The sequence below is a fragment of the Neltuma alba genome, unplaced genomic scaffold (genome assembly GCF_004799145.2).
Source record: "Neltuma alba isolate B1F8T4 unplaced genomic scaffold, ASM479914v2 tig00013719_pilon, whole genome shotgun sequence".
In the NCBI taxonomy this organism is placed as follows: Eukaryota; Viridiplantae; Streptophyta; class Magnoliopsida; order Fabales; family Fabaceae; genus Neltuma; species Neltuma alba.
The window spans coordinates 1-21,133 of NW_021637872.1; the positions used below are offsets into that span (position 1 = coordinate 1).

Here is a 21,133-nt window from a genome sequence, read left to right on the forward strand (position 1 = left end):
GATTATACACATGATCAGCTAACTTCTTCAACCTTTGCTAAGAAGTTCAAGTTACCATAAAAAATGGAAATTAAAAAAAGGTTAAACCATCTAACCACCATCTAAGTTCGTGGATGTACACAAAAAAATAACCCTCAAAACCAAGGGAAAATATACCAAACAAGGCTTTTTAGCGTTCAGAATTCTACAAAGCCAGAAGGTTGCGAACTAGCAGGATCATTAAATTAAGGTAGTAAACATTAAAATTAAGATCTAAAAGGCACAACTTCATTTCTGAGTTTAACGCACCAATTTCCTCATTCATCGACATGATAATTAACTACACCAAATGCTTCTTTAAATCAAACGGTTCCAAGCATTGCCTAGCAGTGCAAGAAATTTAAATTATTAAAACTTGTTAATACCTAGGGCAAAAGGAAAGCTGGAAATGTTTATAATGGAGAAGCATTGAGCAAATGCTATTCAGTCAATGGCACACCAGTTCTGGTTAGTTTAAACTTGTTATGTTCCCTTGTGAATAACTTTTAGGATGTGTTTGGTTCAACTGAGGGAAAAAGAGGGGAGGAATTTCAATAAAAGGGAAGGGAGTCAAGGGGAGAGGAGGGATTTTATAGAGATTTTAATAGAGGGGAGGGAATAGGAGGGATTTTAATGTTATCTTTGTTTGGTTCAAAAGGGGAGGGGAGGAAAACAATTTTTACTTGGACAAGTTTATCCAAAAAACCCCACTTTCACACTATATTTGGTACGGGGTTTTTTGAAAGGGAGGGGAGGGAAGTTGCTCCCCTACTCTTGTTTGGCTTGTGCAATTTTTTAGGAAGGGAGGGGAGCAACTCCCCTCCCCTATTTGGTTAAGATATTTTTTAAAGATGGGAGGGGCTCTTCTCCCCTCCTCTTCCCTTCTAGCCTCTCCTCCAAAAGTAAGGTTTTTTGGAAGGGAGATGAGAGATAAAATTTTAAATTTCAAAATTAGTCTAACTAAAATATTTTAATTCCTCATATACCCTTTTGATTTGTTAATCCCTAATTAGTCATAAACATTTCTCCATAAGAGAGTTCTTTTCAACACCTAACAGGAGGCTATTGAGATAATTGTCTCCAAAATTAGTGAGCATTTGTGAACCTTATTTTTTTTCCCCCTCTTCTTCTAATTCCAAGAGGCCATCGGTATTTTCTTTCACCTTCAAGGTCTTTTCTCTGATTGAAATCTATCACTCACGACTTTTTATCTTGATATCCTCCCCTTTCCTCCCCTCCCCTTCTCTTGATTAAAATCCATCCCATCCCATCCCATCCCCTCCCCTCCCCTTCCCTTTCTTCTGTCGAGTCAAACACAGCATTAGAGAGAAGAAGGAGGAGGGGAGGGGAGCAGAAAAAGACAAAAATTTTGCTCCCCCTCCCTTCCCCTCCTTCCTACCAAACACACTATCATTCTCTCTTTCCCTTCCCTTCCGTCCCCTCCCATAAAAAACCCCCAACCAAACAATACCCCAGTCAAACAGTCCTTTACTCGTTTTAAGTTCTTGGGTCGCCAGGAGAAAGATGTCCCAGTCAAGACATCTGTGCGTTAGGCTCTAGGATATCTAGGTATCTTGTATCTCTGACTTAGATGCCAGTATTTGGTAAGTATTGCAGATTCAATAAAGCATAAGATGCCTCCATTTTCACAAGCATTTAACACCACACCCCAGCCCCCCCCCCCCCCCCCCCAAAAAAGGGCTTCTCACATCCTAAATCTTCAGTTATGCCAACTTGCAGAATATCAATTGGATCCATTATGTACGGACTTCAAATTCTCAAACCAAACATGAGAATCTTATACCCCATCAAACTCCGCAGTGATATTAAGATTATAAATTTTGTAATCGATTTAAGAATTCACTGATTTATGAAGTTACTTAAACAAGACAGGTTTCTATTTAAATTGTCATCCAAAAAGTTAAATAAAAAAGTTGCTAATCTCATCATAAATTCATCTTCATCAACTTGTCGCTGTCCCCCAACAGGGCAGAGCACAAACACATCAGCTTCCCTATAAGAAAGACCAATTATTGCAAAGGGCGGGTTATCCTCCATAACTAAAGAAAAATTCTCTTTTCTTTGCTCTTCAAATAGTTTTTACTCAGCAAGCTAATCAGAGAAACTCAATTTCTTTCACCCATCAAATGGGTGCAGCACAGTCTGCTCATTTGGTTCCAAGGAAAAGCAATTGGGCATATAATACAAATAAAAGTTCAATATTTTTGGGCCAAAGAACACAAGTTAGAGAGATACCAAAGAAAGAGCCAAGACTAGGAGTCAAAGAAAGAACTACTTACTGCTAGCACCCCCAAGCTGAGTAACAGCATCAACGAATCGTTCATGGAGGTCCTGGGTCCAACGCAGACGTGGTTTGGGATCGGCGGTCAACACCAGACATGGGTCTCCGTTGTTGTTGTGACCGTGGTTGGACCCACCCTGCATGTCTTCCTGACCAACCATCCCTTCGTGCGAGTGAATCAGCCTGGGATACATCTTTCTTCTTCGTCTCTTCTTCAATGGTGAAATATGAAAACCGCACCACTGAAGTTGTTCCTCCAAGAAACCCAATGGCCAATTACGAGAGGAACAAGACTCGGAGCAGAGAGAAGTTACCCATCACCCATTTTTCCTAAAAGAGAAAGAAAACAAGTTAAAAAACCAAAGCCGGGGTAAATTAGCCAACAGGTTGGTGGGTGGGACAGTGAAAAGCTCTGCCTCTCTCTAGGCAAAAATGTGAAGCAAAGATGATTGAGCACCGTACCATCGGAACTGGAGCTGGCACGCTTTTCTCAGATGTTGTCGCTTTCAAGTTTTTTTTTGGCCCTTTTAAATGCTCCTCTCCTCTTAAAAGGTTTAAAAAATAATTATAAAGACAGAATAATATATTTATATTAAAATTTAATAAAATAACTTATAAAAAAAATTAAAAAAATTCTTTAATCAGGGGAGTATATAAGTAAAAACAAAAAACAAAAAAACTCTTAAGAATGCTAAATAATAAATTAGGATGAATGAATGTTAAAATCTTTAATAAAGCCTTACATTATTTTGAAATTTTTAAATATTGTGAAATTATGTTATTACCCCTGCACACATAGTGACTTTTCTTTTTTGAGTGAAGATTATTCTATATTTATTATTAACTATTACCTTTGATCCTAAATATAAAAGTTAATTTGTAGTGTAAAGTATATCATAGATTAGCTCCTATACTTAAGATTGAATGTAGCACTCTTGTTTTCAATGTGTTAATGACTATTTTTATATAACTATTGACTATATAAAAATAGTAAATAGCTAAATAAAAGTAATTATTAAATCTCTAACAACATCAACACATTTTTTGAATTTTTAAAATAAAAGTAGGCAATAACAAAATTAGAATAGTCAATAGCTAAATAACAATGATTACTAAATTTTTGAAAACAAAAGTAATTAATCGCGAAATTAGAATAGTGAATGGCTAAATAAGAGTAGTCTTTAGAACTTTAAAACAAATATAGTCAATAGTTAAATAAGAGTAATTAATATGTAAATAAGAATAGTCAATGAAACTCTAGCAATATATTGTTGGAACTCTGGTGACTAGTTGTCAGAGAGGTTACTGACACTGAAACTCTGGTAACTAACTTCCAACCATAGATGCTAAGATGACATTCTTTGAAAAAAAAAAAGTTAAAAAATGAAGGACATTTGCTTATTTTGCAAGATTTAAAATTTTAAAATAATATAAGGAATTTGATTTGAGATTTTAAAATTTATCTATCCTCATTTGTCATTTGAGTAATTTCTGGAATATTTATTGTCTTTCTCCCTTAGTTTAATACTATGTAAAAATTTCATATTTATTTATTTTAACTAGTATTTTTAGCCTAAGAAAGATGGTTGAACTTCGTATTATAGATTGGAGGAGTTCAATTCTCAATCTTATATAGTAGTATTAAGCACTCTCTAGTAAACCTTAAATATTTTTTTTTCATATATATATATATATTTGTGTTGAAAATTGCGAAATAAGGATGGTAAGAGAGTTTGTAAATTTTTTGGCAAAAAAAGAGGTTTTATAAATTAATGACATTGTAAGGATAACGTTAGAAACTAATTTAATTTTATGATGACATTAATAATTTAATTAGCTTATAAATATTTTTGTTAAGTTGCGTAAGTTAGTTGAAAATAACTTATATTTAAAATTAGAGAGAGTAGTATTTTTTTAGGAAACTATGAGCATATTTAAAAAGTTATGGGATGGCATAGGCGGGAAAAAGTTAAAAAAAAGCCCTCCTCCCATATGCAAGAGTGGAGATATTTGCTTAAATGATAGGAATTTCCAATTCTCAAACCCATAACGTTTTTTTATTAAGTTCCCTAAAAGTTTTCAAGAAAACTACAATCTATTTATTATGTTCATGTAAAATTTGAAAAATAATTGTCATTTTTATACACATATTTCTATTCACTTTTTTCCACCCTTATTGGGCATATGAAGGGAAAACAATGTTATTTTGAAAAGTATACTTTTTTTCCAACACTAGAAAGTAGAAAGTATACTCTCAATCTTCAAAAGGTTACTTGTTAATTCCATGTTTATTATCATTTTGTGTGGAAATTTAATCAATTTTTAGTATAATAAAAATGCATTACCAAAAAAAAAGGAGAGTTCTGAAAGATATGATTTATGTACTAATTAATGATGCTTTAAATTCCTTCAAACTGGTTATGCCTAGTTTAAATGATAAAATATTTGTTTGAGTTTTTTATTTAAAAACAATTTTTTATTTTTAAAAAATGTATTTGGTAATTTATTTTTAGTTGGTTGTTTTTTAAAAAATTAATAATATGTTTTTTTGGTAACAAATAGTGATATGTTTTTAAGACCTAAAAAACCAGAACAATTTTTAGATGTTTTCTTGTTTTTGTTTTTGTTTTTATTTTTTATATTTTGTTTTGGAAAATTAGAGAAACATTATTTTTTTTATCTGCTGCCCCCACGTATCACTGCCAAGTGCCAAGGATGACTGCCGGTTGCCAATGTGGTTTTTTTATATTTTTTGTTTTAAATGTGATTTTTAAAATAACTATCTAAATTTTTTTTTTGTATTCTCAAAACTTGTTTTAAAAAACAATTTTATAAAGTTGTTTTGGAACAAGAGAACAAAAAACAGAAACAAACAAGTTCTAAATAACTATGACCAACACTACTCTCTTTTTATTTATAAGTCATTTGTATTTCAAACCTACAAATAAAAAAAAACATTAAATTGATAATTTTTTCCACATTTGCTCTCATTAAAGAAAGGGTATTAAAAATGTTTTATATTTTACTTTACTTTATTTCTCTCTACAATTATTAAGTCAATGCGTAAAATGGGAAAATGGTTCAATAATTACTTTATAAATAGCTTATATTTAAGAACAAATTTTTTTCATACAAGTAAATTATAAATAAGAACAAGGTGATAAGTCTTGTCCTAAGTAAGATTTAGTATATAATGCAATTTACATTACAAATTAAATTTTATATTTAGCACTGGAGGTAGTATATGTTTACATGAGATCCTAAATATCAAATCGTTCTACGTAGAAAAAACATCAAATTGTTGAAAGAGCATATATTATCAATATTAATCCTAGTCTTTAGAATTAGAAAGAGTTTGGAATTGTTAACTTAGTGTATTTGCTTTTGGCCTTTTTTTTCCATTCAACTCGTTTTCATTTTTACGCAAATCATATGCTTCTTGTTTACAACTAATTATAGCCTCTTTTTGACAAGAAAATAAAATATAGCCTCTTTGACCTTTGTTCACCTAATCATGTTTTTTTTCCCCGTTCCCTCATCTTATTTAATAACGGGTGGGTCTGATCCAGCTCAACCACACATGTTCTGTTTATTAAAAGTTATTTAGAATGCAGGATAGTTAGCATGTGGCCGTTGCAATCATAGTACCTTTAGTCAACAACGGTGTGCTGTTAAATATACATTGTAGGTTATCATTAGAAATCATCCCTGAATGTATTATCAACACCATGTTTATATGTGAAAGACTAGATGGTAATGGCTATGCTTTACATATAAGCATGTTGGATCATACCAAGTACCTCCTTTGAAGCTTTGCTGGGAGATAATATGAGGGGGAGAAGAAAAGAGTCACAACATATATATTTTATGATATATATCCTCCCATAGAAGGCAATATTACTCCTTGCAAAAATTCACACCATTGAACACTAAATATAGACATATCTCCGTGTAAAAATTCAAATCTTAATCTGTTATGCCATGTAAATTTATATTATATGTAGATAAATAATTAAACTCAGTCATTTTGGGCCAAGCCCTAAACCTCGGCCTAGGTGGCAAAAACGAGACATTAGTAATTAAAAAAAATGGTTACAGGCCTAGAAGGAAAAGAAAAAAGAGCTCCATGAACGGGCTGATTTCTTTTTTCAGGGCTGCTCTTATCTTTTCAGAGGAAATACAATTTGTAATTTCATTTTTCACAAAAGTTCTTGCTTCTCAAAGGGACGGACACGTTCGAATAAGTGACCCCATTGAGAATGGATATTCAAACACACTGACAGAAAGTAGTTGAAGAATTGGGTGGGGGAGGAATCTGACTCAAGCATTCTGTGAGTATAATCCAACAACAAAGTGCATCTTTTACGCAGTAAAATTTATCTGATGAATTAGCTGATTGGAGTAGAGTTATCAACAAATCAATGTCACTCTTTTGTAAATCGACGTTGCTCTTTTGTATCTAACATCTTATGACACTGGGCAACTGCAATAAACGTACTGATTTGAGAGGCCTGTACAAAAAGCTGGAAATTTTACCAGTGAACTCAGATGTCCCATCTCTTTTTCACCCGAAACATTAAAGCTGAAGATTTTATGTCATCTTGAGGCACTTGAAGCATGAACTGAACTTTCATCTTCATAGGAGCCGTTTTAGCCTTTCCACCTTCATCCCCAACCTGAATGGAGTTAAGAAGTCCCATTAGATACCGTTAGAAACTAATTACAATTGTCATTATATTATGTGATTGTCTCGGGTCTGTACAGCTGTAGAATCTGGTCCCCACCAGCTTTACACGCGTCTGTCATTTGTAAATTCTGTTATATCTTTGTAATTACTGTTGCGTAAAGTATCTCTTAACATATACGCGCACACGCGAAAGGTCTGAGCACCGTTTAGGGTGCCCTAGAATATTCATTCAGAATTCCTATCCTATTTCTAACTGTGTGCTTGGATGAAACCAAACCATAGTTTGGAAAATAGCTTTTAGAGAATAGATTCTGAAAAGAATAGATTCTGTGAAGAATAGATTTTATAAAAAAGTGATTCTAAGAAGTGAGTGTGTTTGGATAGTTGTTATCAGAAGTACTTTTTATATATATAAATTACTAAAAAAAACATAAATTAATATGATAATTATATAAAAGATAAATTTTATGATATATTTTAATTTGAAGGAATAAAATTGTTAATAATATATTTTTATCAACATAATTAATAATACATAAGATAATGTAATTAATAAATAATTAATATGTGTATATATGTTTATAAGATATAATGTTAAATATGTTTATAAAAAAATAATTGAGAAATGTTAAAGTTATATTATTGTTGAGATTTACTCTGACAGACACAATCATCTCTCCAATTTGAGCCAAAAGCAGAATGAATTCACTTCTCTTGAAACCATGGTTTTGGATTCCAAAACCATGATTTTGGCCCAAACCATGGTTTCAGATTATTGACATAAAATTGATACTGTTTGGGTGACATCTCGCCTCCCAAACCATTGTTTTGAGGGTCACCCAAATAGGCCCTAAGTGATACTAAGCTGAAAGCTCACATTTTTTATGACTCAATTATACAGATCAGTTTCTCATGTCTTTCAGTCAATTTGGCCCTGGCTGAGACCCAAACATGGAGCCATCAGCTCCGGAGCCAGCTCTGGTACCAATGAGCCAAAGTTAGAAGTTGCCATATTTTTATCAAACAGTTAGGGCAACGTTGGTGATAGTGACGGTACCTAAAAGGTGGAGGGGAAAAGGAGCACATACCCAAAGAGAAGCCCAGCCAAGGCGAACCTCTGAATCATAACCAGCCTTAAATTTGAAGTCTTTGCCATAAGTGCGCTTGTAGACCGCACTCCAAAAGTTCGAATCAAAATTGTACCAGTAACTATCCAGAAAACATGTTAACAAGTTAATGAGGAGCAAACCTTTTTTAGGTGAAAATGAGGAGCAAACTTTAAATAATTATAAAATAAACATATGGTAGTCCAATGCCAAACAACCAAAAGTTCAAATCACACAATCACCATTTGAATTTAAGCACTTCGTATGAGAAAAATTACTCTAGTTTCCTTTGTCCTAATCTTGGTACTGGTTGACTTTTAAAGATGACCTTTTTTTTTTTTTTTAACCATCAGATTTCAAAGATGATTTGAAACAATGACTTGTTTTAGACAGTCAAAAAATACTCCAATGTAAATGCCGCACCTTGTGAGCTAAACACCTTAGAATAATTCATTTTCATGCCTCTTTGCCTATGAATATTTTTTATACCACTTGGTTGAAACAATTATAACATGTTTCAAAGGTAAAAATCTTGTTTTTCCCCCCAATGCCCACAGTACACACACAAGAATTTTTGGCAAACATAAACGAGGTCAACTTTCTATCATATCAGAGTATTTTCAGCAAGGTTAACCATAGAATCTTCAAAAGCATAGAAGGAGCTATAACTATAGCTGGACGACCATCAGTTGATTTAATCATCAGTTGACTATAGCTAATCTTTAAAAACACTTTTGTGTTTTAAATTGTCTCCCTTTCCATTCAGACTAGTTAAGCTCACAATTAGACTGTACACGGTGGAAGCAAGGCATTCCCTTTTACACTATGCCATTGAAGTTGTTCCACATGCGAAGGTCTCCATGTAAGATGTAAGCATACCCAATAACAAAAATTATAATTTATCGGACCTTCCAACATCTAAATATTTTACTTCAAGGATAGAATTGAGTTCGCATGATCTGTAAAAGTTACTGTCAGACCAGATTATAAGGACTTGCATGGCATCAAACAACATGCTGACCAGTAAATGGTAAAAAAATTTGACTCCAAAATACTTTACCATATATATTTAGGTTCTCACTTCTGGACAAGAGGCAACTTGTGCCCGGACTTATCCATTTCATCAAAATAGCGAAGCTACTTGTTTAGGGCAGCCGCAGCCTACTATGCCCTTTGTTTTCTTTTCACTTTTAGATGTGACTTCTTTTAAGGTTTATCACCATTCACCAACAAATACCAATAAGAATGATGGGTTGCAAAGAGGCTGTTCTAACCTTAACTTGTTTGAAGGACCAAACCGGCGCTTAAAAGCAAATGACAGAGCATTTGAAGGCAGAGACAAGCTTGGAATAAATGACATTTGTTTATCCTGCATTTATTTGAAAATTTTGACATCAATTCAATGGAACATCAAATAAACATCTACAAATAATGGATCAGCAAGCAGGCATCTAAGATGATAAAATAGGAAATCATATAACTATACAAGAAATACAATAGAAGGTTGAAAGGAGAAATTGGAAGGACAGGAAAGACTGTAATGAGTATCTACAGAAAAGGCACCTTCAAGGAGTATCTTAATTTCATTTCATCATCCCTGTATTGGGCAGTGCCGATTCCATTGAAAAATTGTCCTTTAACAATTCCACTCACAGACAGCAATCTCTTGAATTCCTCGTCTTCTTCCTCCTGAAGTGAAACTTCACCAATAGGACATCTAAAGGTTGCTTTTGGCTGCAGAATGACACGTCAAATTATACACTATAGCAAGGTAAATCAGTATTGTCTCCTATCAATGTTCAGAAAAATGAAGGTATTTATTAAGTTTTGCGGCAAATAACATGTGAAAGGACATAAATACTGAATCAGGCAATTGCATCACTGCCACTGCTGACCCTGAAAGCTTTCCAATGGGAAGAAGTGAAAAAAAAGAATAAATGAAAATGAAACCAACTAGAGATATCAAAACCAATGTCAGGATTTAGTTGATAGCTTAAACTTTTAGGATGAAGTGGTCCTTGACATAGTATCGAGGTCACAAGACTATGTGCTCAAAAGTTCAATCCTTGCCACCTCCGTCTCTCAATTATAGTTAAGTCTCAGTACAGGTTTGGTGGACACGTGCTTTTGTTGTTTTTAAACACTCCACACTTCAAGACAAGGAGCCTTAATGTGATGGTGCAGGTTATAGAAAGTTATGGGCCTTTCACTTAATAGTGAAGCTTCTAAGGAAGCGGTTCTTGACAAGCCCAAAACAGAGACTAACATCAGATATAAAGCTGAACCAGCAAAAAAGTTTCTTAGCTGGCTGCTTCATTACTCATAATGATAGAAATACAAAGGCCCAAAACCGACAGCCATAGCTTTATAAAGAGATATCAACATGATTAAACGCACCAATCCAACAGTCGGAACAGCAGTTGACAATTCGAGTGCATAGCCAGGATCAGCCAAATCTGCAACCATTGTAACCTCTCCTTGTTGAGCCTTGAAAAGGATAAAAAAATTTATTAAAAAATGAGAAAACACATGTGGTTAAAACAGGTAATTGAAATTTCTTAACAAACGATTAAAAAGGTAGGTTTGTCAGTCTTCAACCATGAAGCGTATCGTATAAGGGCTATCATCAATACCTTCAAAATGCAATACGCACTCTTCAAATTAATACAGTGACACACGCACGAAGATCACAATGAATTCACACACACAAAGAGACACAGAGGCCAGGCAATAGAAATGCGCAGACACAAAAAATCAGGAGGCGTTCCATGTCTTCAATTCCTTAGCCCTTAAAAGCAACGTGGCAGATAAATGCTCAGACACAAAAAATCAGGAGGCACTCCATGTCTTCAATTCGTTAGCCCTTAATTGCAACGTGGCAGATAGTACTGATAGCATCGGCAAGTAGTACTCTCCGAGGAAAAAAAATGCTAGGAACAACATTTCATAGTAGTAATAGACAGAGAGACATGGTATCGAAAGAAAATCTTTGAAGCCCGGGACGACTAAGATGAGAAGAACTACAATTTTCATATTCGGAGAAATATCACGATGCTGGTACCTTGACATCATGAGCAGCAGTGAGGTGCAATTTGGGACCAATGTCAAAGGAACTCTTGACGAGAGCATTCTGGTCTTCAAGGTCATAATGGATACTCAAGTGCTTAGAAACGAAACTGAGCTGGGGTTCGGAGACATCACCTTTGCTGCCGTTGTTGAAGGAAAACTTCAACTTGGCAAGGCTATCGAAGAACTTGCAGGAGATCTTGTTGAAGAAGACAGTGCTTTCACTGTCGAACTCAGTGGTCACTCTAAGGGTCGGTCTTTTGGGGAAGGGGAAGATGAATCCATTATTGGATGGCGGAGGTGGGGGAGGAAGATCTGCTGCTGGTGGGGGAGGTGGGACCATGTAATTAGGGTTTGGAAGAGCTAACTCCATATCCATCGTGGGAATGTTATCTGAGGTAGCTGTGGTAGGAGAAGGCGGGTGAAAACACGAACGATTGGGAAGTTTTGGGACACTTTTTGCATTTCACACAACTTCGCTGTTTGTGCATTGGAGATCCCGAAAGCTGCCCCCGTTTTAAATTTGAAATGGATGGATGCCCTTTCGATTCATGGGATCCTTTTTAACGTTGCTGATCCTCATCTTTTTTACATCATTTGTGTGAGACTCGTATTGCTTTGGATCATATCAATATTGTCTTTTATGAGAGAAATTTGCTCAATAGTCTACCGGGTCACTCTGATTTGATTTCAATGGCATATTGGAAAAGAATGTGAATATGTTGTTTCAATATTTTTCTAGTAACTCTTTTTATAAAAATGATATTTTATTTATTTTCCATTCCCTAAGCTTTATATTTCTGTTCTTATTGATTTTTTTTATCTAAGAAGGATTAGGTTGGCAAGAAAAAAGAAAGACATGGGATGTTGTTAACATTTTCATGTAATAAAATGTGTTTGTAATTTTCCAAAAAAAAAAAAAAAGTGGGGTTCACAATTCTACTTATTTGTTTTTGTTGGAAAATAAAGGAGGGAAGGAGAGAAAATTATTGGGTTCAGATCCAGGTCCAATACTCATACTTTAAGCAAAATATTATTGGGAGAATTATAATGAGACCCCAAACAAGAAAAACAATTGAAAAACAAATTCCAGAAGTTATTATTCTCACTATATGACTTGTTATTATAAGCTGTTGAGGTTATTATTGGGACCTTTTGATAATTATTTCTTTTCTGCAGGACTTAATTGTAATTCTCCCAATATTATATAATACTGTACTAATCCATGGACTTGAACCAAACACTTTTTTTTTTTTTGCCAGCCAACCAAACACGTTATTAGAGTTTAGACGGCAAGCATTATGGGAACTCAAAAATAGTTAACAATATGATTAATGATAGAGACTCAAGGTTGAGAATATGTTATAAAGGTAAAATATTCTAAAATATTCACCAATACAATCTTTCTATTATCTCAACCAGAGCTGATAATATGGGCCAACCCGCCGATTATGGGTTGGCTCGTGGCGGGCCTGAAGCTTGGCGAGCTGGGCTTTTTAATACTGCTTTCTGACAGGCTGGAATTTTTTCAACCCGGCCCGTGAGGCTAACCTGCCAACTAGTCAATTTTTTTTTTACTTTTTTTTTAATAAAACCTACTCAAAGTCCCAAATTCCTAAATACCTAAAATAAAACATGCAAATAGAAATTATCATAAATAAAATATGGAATCCATCCAAAGTTCCAAGTTTCAAATATATCAAAATATTAAACATATGATAAAATGAACATGATATGTCCTTAATAATTTAACAAACATTTCAAATTAAAACATAAATCCAAATTAACACTACCACAAAGTCACAAACACAATGTCACTACACAAATCACTATCAAGTGCTCAATCATCACTCATGAGCTAGGGCAAAGGCGCAAAGCAAAGATAGAGAGCAGGGGGCTTAGGGCTTGGGGCTTGGGAGTTAGGACTGGCCGAGGGCGACTGGGAGACTGGGTCTGGGAGAGTTGGGAGTATGGGAGGAGTGCGACATGCAAGCAAAATGTGAAAATGGGACCGTGTTGGTGTTGTCGTGTTAGACTGTTGGACATGGACTACTCACTGTTGCACTGTGGACTAGGCCAAGAGTGTAGAGACTGAGAGGCAAAGGGAAAAATCTGCACACAAAAAAAAATGGTTAAACGGGTTGGCCCGTCAACCCTGCGGGTTAGCCCGCTGCAGGTTTGAGCTTGGCGGGTTGGTGGGGGCTCAACTCATATTGCCGGCTCTAATCTCAACTAATGAAATAATATATATCATATGGATTTAAACCCATTTAAATTAAATTTTTATCATATGTTCACAATATTAAATAATTAGATTAAATACTGATTTAATTAATAAATATTATTTAAATTAAAACATATTAAACTAAATCTTATATATTCGAGGGTTAAATTATTTGGATGATATAAATCACATTCTTTATTTAATTTAAAGTTAAAGTGCAAATCTACTTATGAAATATCTCGTCATGGACATCTAACATCATAAACTTTTCTTGAGTACAAAGGTATATATGAAAATTTTAAGGGTTAATATGATTTTTAATTCTTCAAAGTTGCTTTTATTTTGGTTTTAGTCCCTCAAGTTTTAAACCATAGGTTTTAATCTCTTAAAAGGCAAAATAGTCCAACTTTTTCTTGAATCATAGGGACCAAAATTTTAAGTGGAAAGGAATTTAATGGATTAAAAACTATGGTTTGAAATTTAAGATACCAAAACAAAATAAAAATAAACTCGAAGGACAAAAAATTATATTAATCTAATTTTTAAAATAGTGTAAAAATGTCATAATTGTTACTTGTTAAGTTAGCTAATGTTGACTGTTTACCAAATTTGTAGGTCAAGAAAGTGGTGTAAAAATCCGCATGAAGTTTCAAAATAGTATACAAATGACATAATCATTGAAAATTTCATGTGTATTTTTATATCATTTTCTTGGTTGAATTGTTTGTTGGTATTTTCATATCACTGGAGATGAACTGTGGGCTTTGTTCCTTTGTCTTCCTCCGATAACTGTGAAAGAATGCCAATTCTATTCAAAAAATGGCTATTTTATTAAGCATAAATTGGGCTTATCGCAATCTGCACATAGGGCCAGAAAATTTAAATGTGAGGCAGCATGGCTTCTTAAACGATCCTTCCTTAAACTGGCCCGGGACACTTGGGAAGGAAAGTCATGGTTTAAGGGCCTAACTCTCGCAATATTTTCATGCTTTTACTAAGATCAGAGAGAGCCATAGTGTTATCTCTAATCTTTTTTTTTTACTATTAGATGATCATGGCCCAAAAATTATAGGAATCAATTGTGACCTCCTCCCAGGACCCCCCCTCTCCTATTTATTTATTTATTTGCAGATGACTTAATTTGTATTCCGATCATTATGGATTGCGTTGCGAACTCACGTAATGCCTCTTTGCCCTTGTCAATCGTAGGCTCGAGCTCAACGCTTTTCTTGGATTTGAGCCCCTCATTCATCATCAGGCTTCCAAATGCCTCCTCTCTGGGCTTATTGATAAAACGTGAAATCTGTCCTGGGCGTGCTCTCATCATGGGGACTGGTTTGCTCCAAATTTGCAGAAAGATATGGGGTATAACAGTCATGGAAATTGGAATTTAATATGGGGTGTCACTGTTTGGAAGTTATGGAAATGGAGGAACCACGGCATTTTCCAAGAGGACTTCAAACCTCCAGATCCAGTTTCGGCCATCTTGCAAACATGGGACAAGTTTGCTCAAATTCAAGATATTGAGATGCCTGCACATTTTCCTCTTAACAAGAATACTGTTTGGTCATTACGTCCTATGGGATGGGTCAAGTTAAATGTGGATGGAGCTATGAGTGCTTCAAACAACAAGGCAGGATGTGGCAGAGTTGTTCTTGGTCATGATGGTGAGTGGATTGCTGGATTTACTTATTTTCTGGGTTGCTGTAGTGCCTTTGAAGCTGAGGAATGGGGCATGGCATCCTTAGGGGTCTCTAATTAGCTTGGGACCTTGGTTTTAAAAAGGTAACTTTAGAATCAAATGCAAAAAAACCTTGTGAATATGTTAGAGAACAAAATAAACTACATGGAAACAAGTTAGGTTATTGTCTTATTATTTAGTCTTTTCTTATTTGGGCTCTGGCCCTTTTTTATAGCCAAAAAAAAAAAAGACACAGCCTTGAGTAGCTTGTCAAGAGAGAGAGTTTGGATATAATCCCCAATCTATTTAGTTTCTTGTACCAAAAAGAAAGATCAATCTTTATTGCTCCCCTTTTCCATCTTGAAAGAGCTTGAAAAATGAAGAGAAGCTCCCACCACTTCTTATTGCATGGGAGGAAATAACTCGTAGCCAGAATAGTGGCGGTGTTGGGATTAAGAATGTCATGAAAAAAAGACAAACCTTTTATTTTAAAGCTCTGTTGGGAACTTGTTACTCGCAATGACACTTTAGTTGTTATAATGGAAGAGATACTTCTCGCAAGAAAGCAGGTACTTCTCATAGTTGCCGAATCATTTGCACCATGTGGTGTCATTTATAGGAATTAATGCAATGAAAATTAATTAGAAAAATTCAGTAGCTGACAAATTCTCCTTACTTGGTATGGCACAAATTTCGAATCTACAATGTCTAACTTGAGAAATTTAACAAGCCAATACGATCATAACACACATAGTAGACCATATTACTCAACCCCATCACAAGCATGAGATTGCAGAATCTCGACAATAAGCAAGTGACTTGAGATAACGAGGATAACACAGCCTTACCCTTCACTTCTGAACAGCCTCAACAAATTTTAAGCTTGAGTATGAGATCTACTGTTGATGCTGTATTCTTTCGTGACTTGAGAAGAAGGACTAACAATAGGAGGCTCATGAAAGAAATAGGAAAATTTGACGCAGAAATACAGCCTAGTGTATGTATGCCGAATAGGCTGGAAGCAGGGTCGTCAAACCACAAATCCTGCCCTGTAATTTAATGTTGTATTTACAAGTGATACATGCATCATATATCATAGTCACCCTACATAATTAGTCTTAATATTTGTTCGCCGTTTTCCGCTGCCACATCAAATGTTGGCATCAGCTATAACGACAACATGGCTAGTTATTATCAGACAGGCGTTACATTACATTACGTTACATTCCAATGTTTGACAGACAGCAATGGAACCCAGTGAACTTTATTGGAAATCGGAATGTCTGAACTGTGAGTTACGGAAGCATGTGAAGAAACATTCAGAAGATGTCCAAATCTATTGAGCGAACAAGCACTCCATCATCTTCCCATTTCACTTCTTTATGTATTGGGTCTTTTCCTATCAATTTAAGAGGAGCTTCCAGAGGTGGCGGATCCTGCATACAAATACACACGTCAGACCTGTAACGGCCAAAATGTCAACCTGCCAACTCAAATTAATTATAAATATTATCATTCTTTTTAATTTTGAAAGGCAACATTCAGTTTAGGCTTTGTTGAAAAACTATTAAAAAAAAAAAAAGAAAAGATCTTTGTAACCACTATTCCAAAGAGAAATTAGTAAAACTTGAATAGAATACTACCATGCAACGGATTAAAGGCCAACTAATTCCACGGAAAAACGGATGTTGTTTGATTTCATTAGCTCCAGTACTTGAACCTAAACGGTTGGCTGGGTCTCTTTGCAATAGTGCATTAATCAGCTGCCTGGCAGCAAGGCTTGCCTGAACATTCAAGTAACTAAATTAGCTGATTTCTTGTGCTTGTGAATGTCAAATTGAAAGAAAGAAATTTTCTCTCAATTCAAAATATCCTTTTCTCCCCTTCCTTGTTTCAAATAGAATTTTTTCAAAGGAACTGCCTATATTGGAATGCGTCACAACTTTCATTTACCGGGATACTGCTTGGAAACGTAAGATCTTTGTGCAAGATGTTTGCAAATGTCTTCTGCCTATTCTTTCCTCTGAATGGTGTACGGCCATAGAGCATTTCATACAACAATATACCTAAATTTAAAGCATGAAAGACTGAAGTTATGGACGACTTATCTTGGATAGAAGATTTTGTACTAGAAAAAGATGATAGGACAAGATGTTTTAGAACAAGAAATCCTCAAACCAGAAAAAACGAGCCTCCCAAAACAGAATAAAAGCAAATAAAATCCATTTAAGTCCAATAAGTGTAAAAGAGTTCTCACATTCTTTGCATGTGAAAAATAGTAATTTCCTGGAAAAGAGAACATGCAAAGCAACAAGAATTAATTAAAATATCCCCCTCCCTCCACACACACAAAACCCCCAGATTAGAATTGTTTGGGGTCACACAACATAACTGGCAAGCATGGCACAGGAGCACAGGTTAATACACAGACAAGAAATGGAGAGCATACCAAGAGCCCACCAATCTATCCCACTGCTGTGCCCAGATCCAGTTATAATTTCCTGAAATCAAGTAGTTTGATGAAGCTTGAACGATAACAAATATAAGAATAACAGAAAAAAATAATGTACTTTAGTTGTGGTCATTGTTTTGAGTAAACAACATCAAATTCTCCCTCAGGTTTGGCAAAATTATGAAGACTAATGCTTTCAAAACTACAAACGGCTGTCCTAGTTCACATTTTTGATCGCATAATCCTTTTCTCTTTTCCAAGTACGCAGGCCTTTCTATTTGAAATTTTTATAAAACTTAAAAATTTATATATAATATTAAGGGAGGTTAGGATAAATCTAGAATCAAAGAGGGATGGAACTTTAAGGAAGATCTATACAGTTATCTCGAACAAGTACTATGAAGAAGGCAAAATTCGCCATACAGGAGCTATATATTCTTCTGTTCCAACAAAGGAGTTTGACTGTGCAGTAGGCTCCGCAACAAATGTAGGTGGTGGTTGACTTCTCGATCTTCTTCTAGGTGGAGGATGCTTCACAATCTGCATGACGAACTTCTAATTAAAGAAGCCAGCAATTATAAAGCAAAAGGATCATCTAGAAAATAAGTTATTTTCCTATTATAAATATACAGCAAAGACAATACAATAGTTATCTCATGCTAGGTGGATATGCTACGAAGAAGCAAAGATAAAAGAAAAATTTAGATGAAGAAGGTCCCTAGAGTTGAAATGACAGAACACTGCCGAGTGACACATGAAGCATGGAAATGGAATCAATTTTCTTATCGAGGTAAACAATGTGCATGGGCGATTACTTTTATAGATTTAACAAGGATGAAGAAAAAGCAGTCAAGAAGGCAACGTGGGAAAGCTTCAAGAACTTAGATGATCATAGACACTTTTCAATACAATAAAAGGGGATCAGGGAATGCAATAAATTTTCTCATGCTAGGAAGATAGCACACAAGGACAATAAATATATTAACTTTGTCGTAGTTAAGAAAAGAGGAGTTGGATAAAACTTCCAGAACTGAAATGTAAAAACACTTCTGAAATTTCACAGTAAGCCAGATAAAATCTTGGGGAGATGAGGCTTAAGGATTAAAATCAGACACTTGATGACAAGGCCAAGATGCCATGAAAAACAGTTCTAGCAATCAGGATGAGAGAAGTATTGAAAATAAAGAAATTAGTCATTTTCTCCTCATTCTTTTCAGAAGAGAATGCCAAAGATAAGGGCAGGGCCAGGTATACGTACCTGGGGTTTACAAGAAGTCATGAATGATAAATCAAAATCAGTTAATACAATATGGCCATCCTTCTGAAGTAAAATATTTTCAGGCTTTAGGTCTCGATAGATTATACCTACGCAAAGCCAGTAAAGGGATAACAATATGTTAGATCACTTTAAGAATCATGATAACCATGATCTTTTTCTCATTTTAGTGCAGAATATATTCAATCAGGCCAGCTTACTGCCTAAACGTGTGTAATACTATATACGTTAAGAAGAAAATGAGCAGGAAGGCCTACACATTTGTAGTGTTGTGGGGTCGTATTTATATGAATAAAAATGAATAACATGATATAATTTTTGTTGAAAGTTATTATTGCCATCAACTTCATCTTGAAAGTTTATTGCCATCAATTGAATCCCAATGTTTCAAAATGTAAATTTTTAGCCCTATCTTAAGACTAAATTAATATCATTGGAATATTTTGTTGACTAAATTAATGATAACAAACTTCTTGGTCAGGACAAAATTAATATCATTGAAAACTTCAGAGACAAAATGATAGATAAACTTGATAAATCTGATTTTGAAGTATAATCTTTCAACAAAACAACTCCAAAGGATAGTGATAAAAGGGATAATTACAAGATTTCCACATAATAATAAATTCCTGACCCTTTACCAATTCTACTAGGAGAACTAACTGACTGAAATGCCTTATGGAACATCCCATACTAATCCACGTGAAATTTAGGCATCTTATACTACCTTAATCTCCACCAATTGGCCCCTCTTAGAGAGGGCACATCTTGGTGGCTACATAATGCAACACTTCCCTTAACTTTCTCTTACGTTAGACCATAATGCCAGCTAGAACCATTTGTTGGTATATTTCCATTAACTTTGATACCAATTGATAGGTACTTAAATGTGATGGGAAACCCTCCTCCAAAAGCTAGTTATTGAAGTGGGGGAACCAACCCACTTGTGCAACAGAGAGAGTACTCCACACTATCTATGCAGTACTAAGGCATCCCATATTGCCTGTCTCCACATGAGTCATGACTATGGACTTATTATAAGCTCATTCATTTCTAACGATCCTTTGTTTATATACGATTTTAACATCATGGTCAACTTAAATCTTTCCTTTTGTTTTCCAATTATGATGTATCTTGATATTTTTGTTATGAGATTTATTTCCTTTTTCTTTCCCCCTTTGATTTATCAGATTGATTGATTCTTTTACAGAGTTAACTATCTTCATCAAAATAAATATCAACAACTTTATCAAAGTGTAAAGAGGAGGCTATGAAGACCTTATCTTAAATAAACTAGACTCTTGCATAGATCAGTATCCCAGAAATGTCAGAGGAGGGGGGGGGGGACAAAACTAGGTTTCTGCTGCAGATATATTGGAGAAAATTGGGATGACAGAATCCACATGAAGGATCAATCAAGAGTTGTTGAAAATAATATACCTACTTGCACCAATAAGCACAATCACCAACAATGATACAAACTCTTAATTCTTTTCCTCATTCTCACTGTGAAAATGAAGATTGTCCTACCTTTTGGTATGTTCTTGCCTCATACTTACTAGAATGAAGTCCATATATGAGGCATTATTTATTTACAGCTTGCCTCATAAGAAAATCGTTCAGGAATCTGCATTAGATCTGAACTTCATTAACCACTACCAATATTATTGAAGATTCCTATGTCACACTTTATAATTTACTAATTCTTTGTAACAAAATACTACCTCCGATCCTTAAAATAAGAGCTAGTTTGACATTCAATTTGGTCCTAAATATATGACCTTAATCCATTTTATCTCTCATATTTATCTATTTTTTTCCAAGGTATTTCTTGTAGTAGTTGTATATGTTAAAGATTTCATCAAATGGTAGTTCTAACTAATACACATGATTAGCAAGGGTATTTTAGGGAAGACAAGATCTATTTATTACAAATAACTAACTTAATTAATTTCTTTAATCTACTCAAATTAGTCAATTAGCTCTTATATTAAGAATTAGAGGAGTAAGATGCAAGAGTGTCAAATGAAAGCAAATTAAGACATGTATAATCTTTGTCCTCCCAGCACGAGATACTAGAAGGAACATGCATAAGATTTCAAAATCATGTCCAGGAACATATGCGCCACATGTATTGCAGATAATTGAACCCATGAGCTTAATAAAGAGTGAGGATAAATTGAAAAGTATACCTAAGCAGTGGAGGTATTCTAAACCAACAACAACCTCTGCTGCATAGAATCTGAAAAATATATAAAAGTCAACATCAAAATATCATATTGTAAAACATGTATAGCCATCTATTCCTATAGCAGTTATGG

General features: G+C 34.6%; 2 protein-coding genes and 1 long non-coding RNA gene across 3 annotated transcripts in view; all 3 read right to left on the reverse strand.

Moving 5' to 3' along the window:
• Window positions 1–2,356: 2,356 nt before the first annotated feature.
• Window positions 2,357–6,249, reverse strand: LOC114738914 (uncharacterized). The gene is made up of 3 exons (XR_003739568.1): window positions 6,239–6,249; window positions 5,300–5,304; window positions 2,357–2,521 (listed from the first exon to the last, which is right to left on the reverse strand). It is a non-coding gene; the product is annotated as an uncharacterized LOC114738914 (long non-coding RNA).
• A 407-nt stretch (window positions 6,250–6,656) lies between these two features.
• Window positions 6,657–11,768, reverse strand: LOC114738915 (outer envelope pore protein 37, chloroplastic-like). The gene is made up of 6 exons (XM_028926976.1): window positions 11,175–11,768; window positions 10,511–10,600; window positions 9,677–9,847; window positions 9,388–9,482; window positions 8,096–8,216; window positions 6,657–6,996 (listed from the first exon to the last, which is right to left on the reverse strand). Exons 1-6 carry the CDS (start codon window positions 11,556–11,558, stop codon window positions 6,865–6,867), a joined length of 993 nt encoding a protein of 330 aa, XP_028782809.1. The 5' UTR covers window positions 11,559–11,768; the 3' UTR covers window positions 6,657–6,864.
• Window positions 11,769–16,057: 4,289 nt separating this feature from the next.
• Window positions 16,058–21,133, reverse strand: part of LOC114738916 (phototropin-2) — a 30,146-nt gene continuing 25,070 nt past the window's right edge. The window contains exons 17-23 of the mRNA XM_028926977.1: window positions 21,005–21,054; window positions 18,795–18,901; window positions 17,960–18,076; window positions 17,534–17,585; window positions 17,038–17,150; window positions 16,728–16,868; window positions 16,058–16,520 (exon numbers count right to left, since the gene is read on the reverse strand). Of these exons, the coding sequence (XP_028782810.1) occupies window positions 16,404–16,520; window positions 16,728–16,868; window positions 17,038–17,150; window positions 17,534–17,585; window positions 17,960–18,076; window positions 18,795–18,901; window positions 21,005–21,054 (697 nt within the window). The 3' untranslated portion in view covers window positions 16,058–16,403. The remainder of the gene's footprint in view (window positions 16,521–16,727; window positions 16,869–17,037; window positions 17,151–17,533; window positions 17,586–17,959; window positions 18,077–18,794; window positions 18,902–21,004; window positions 21,055–21,133) is intronic.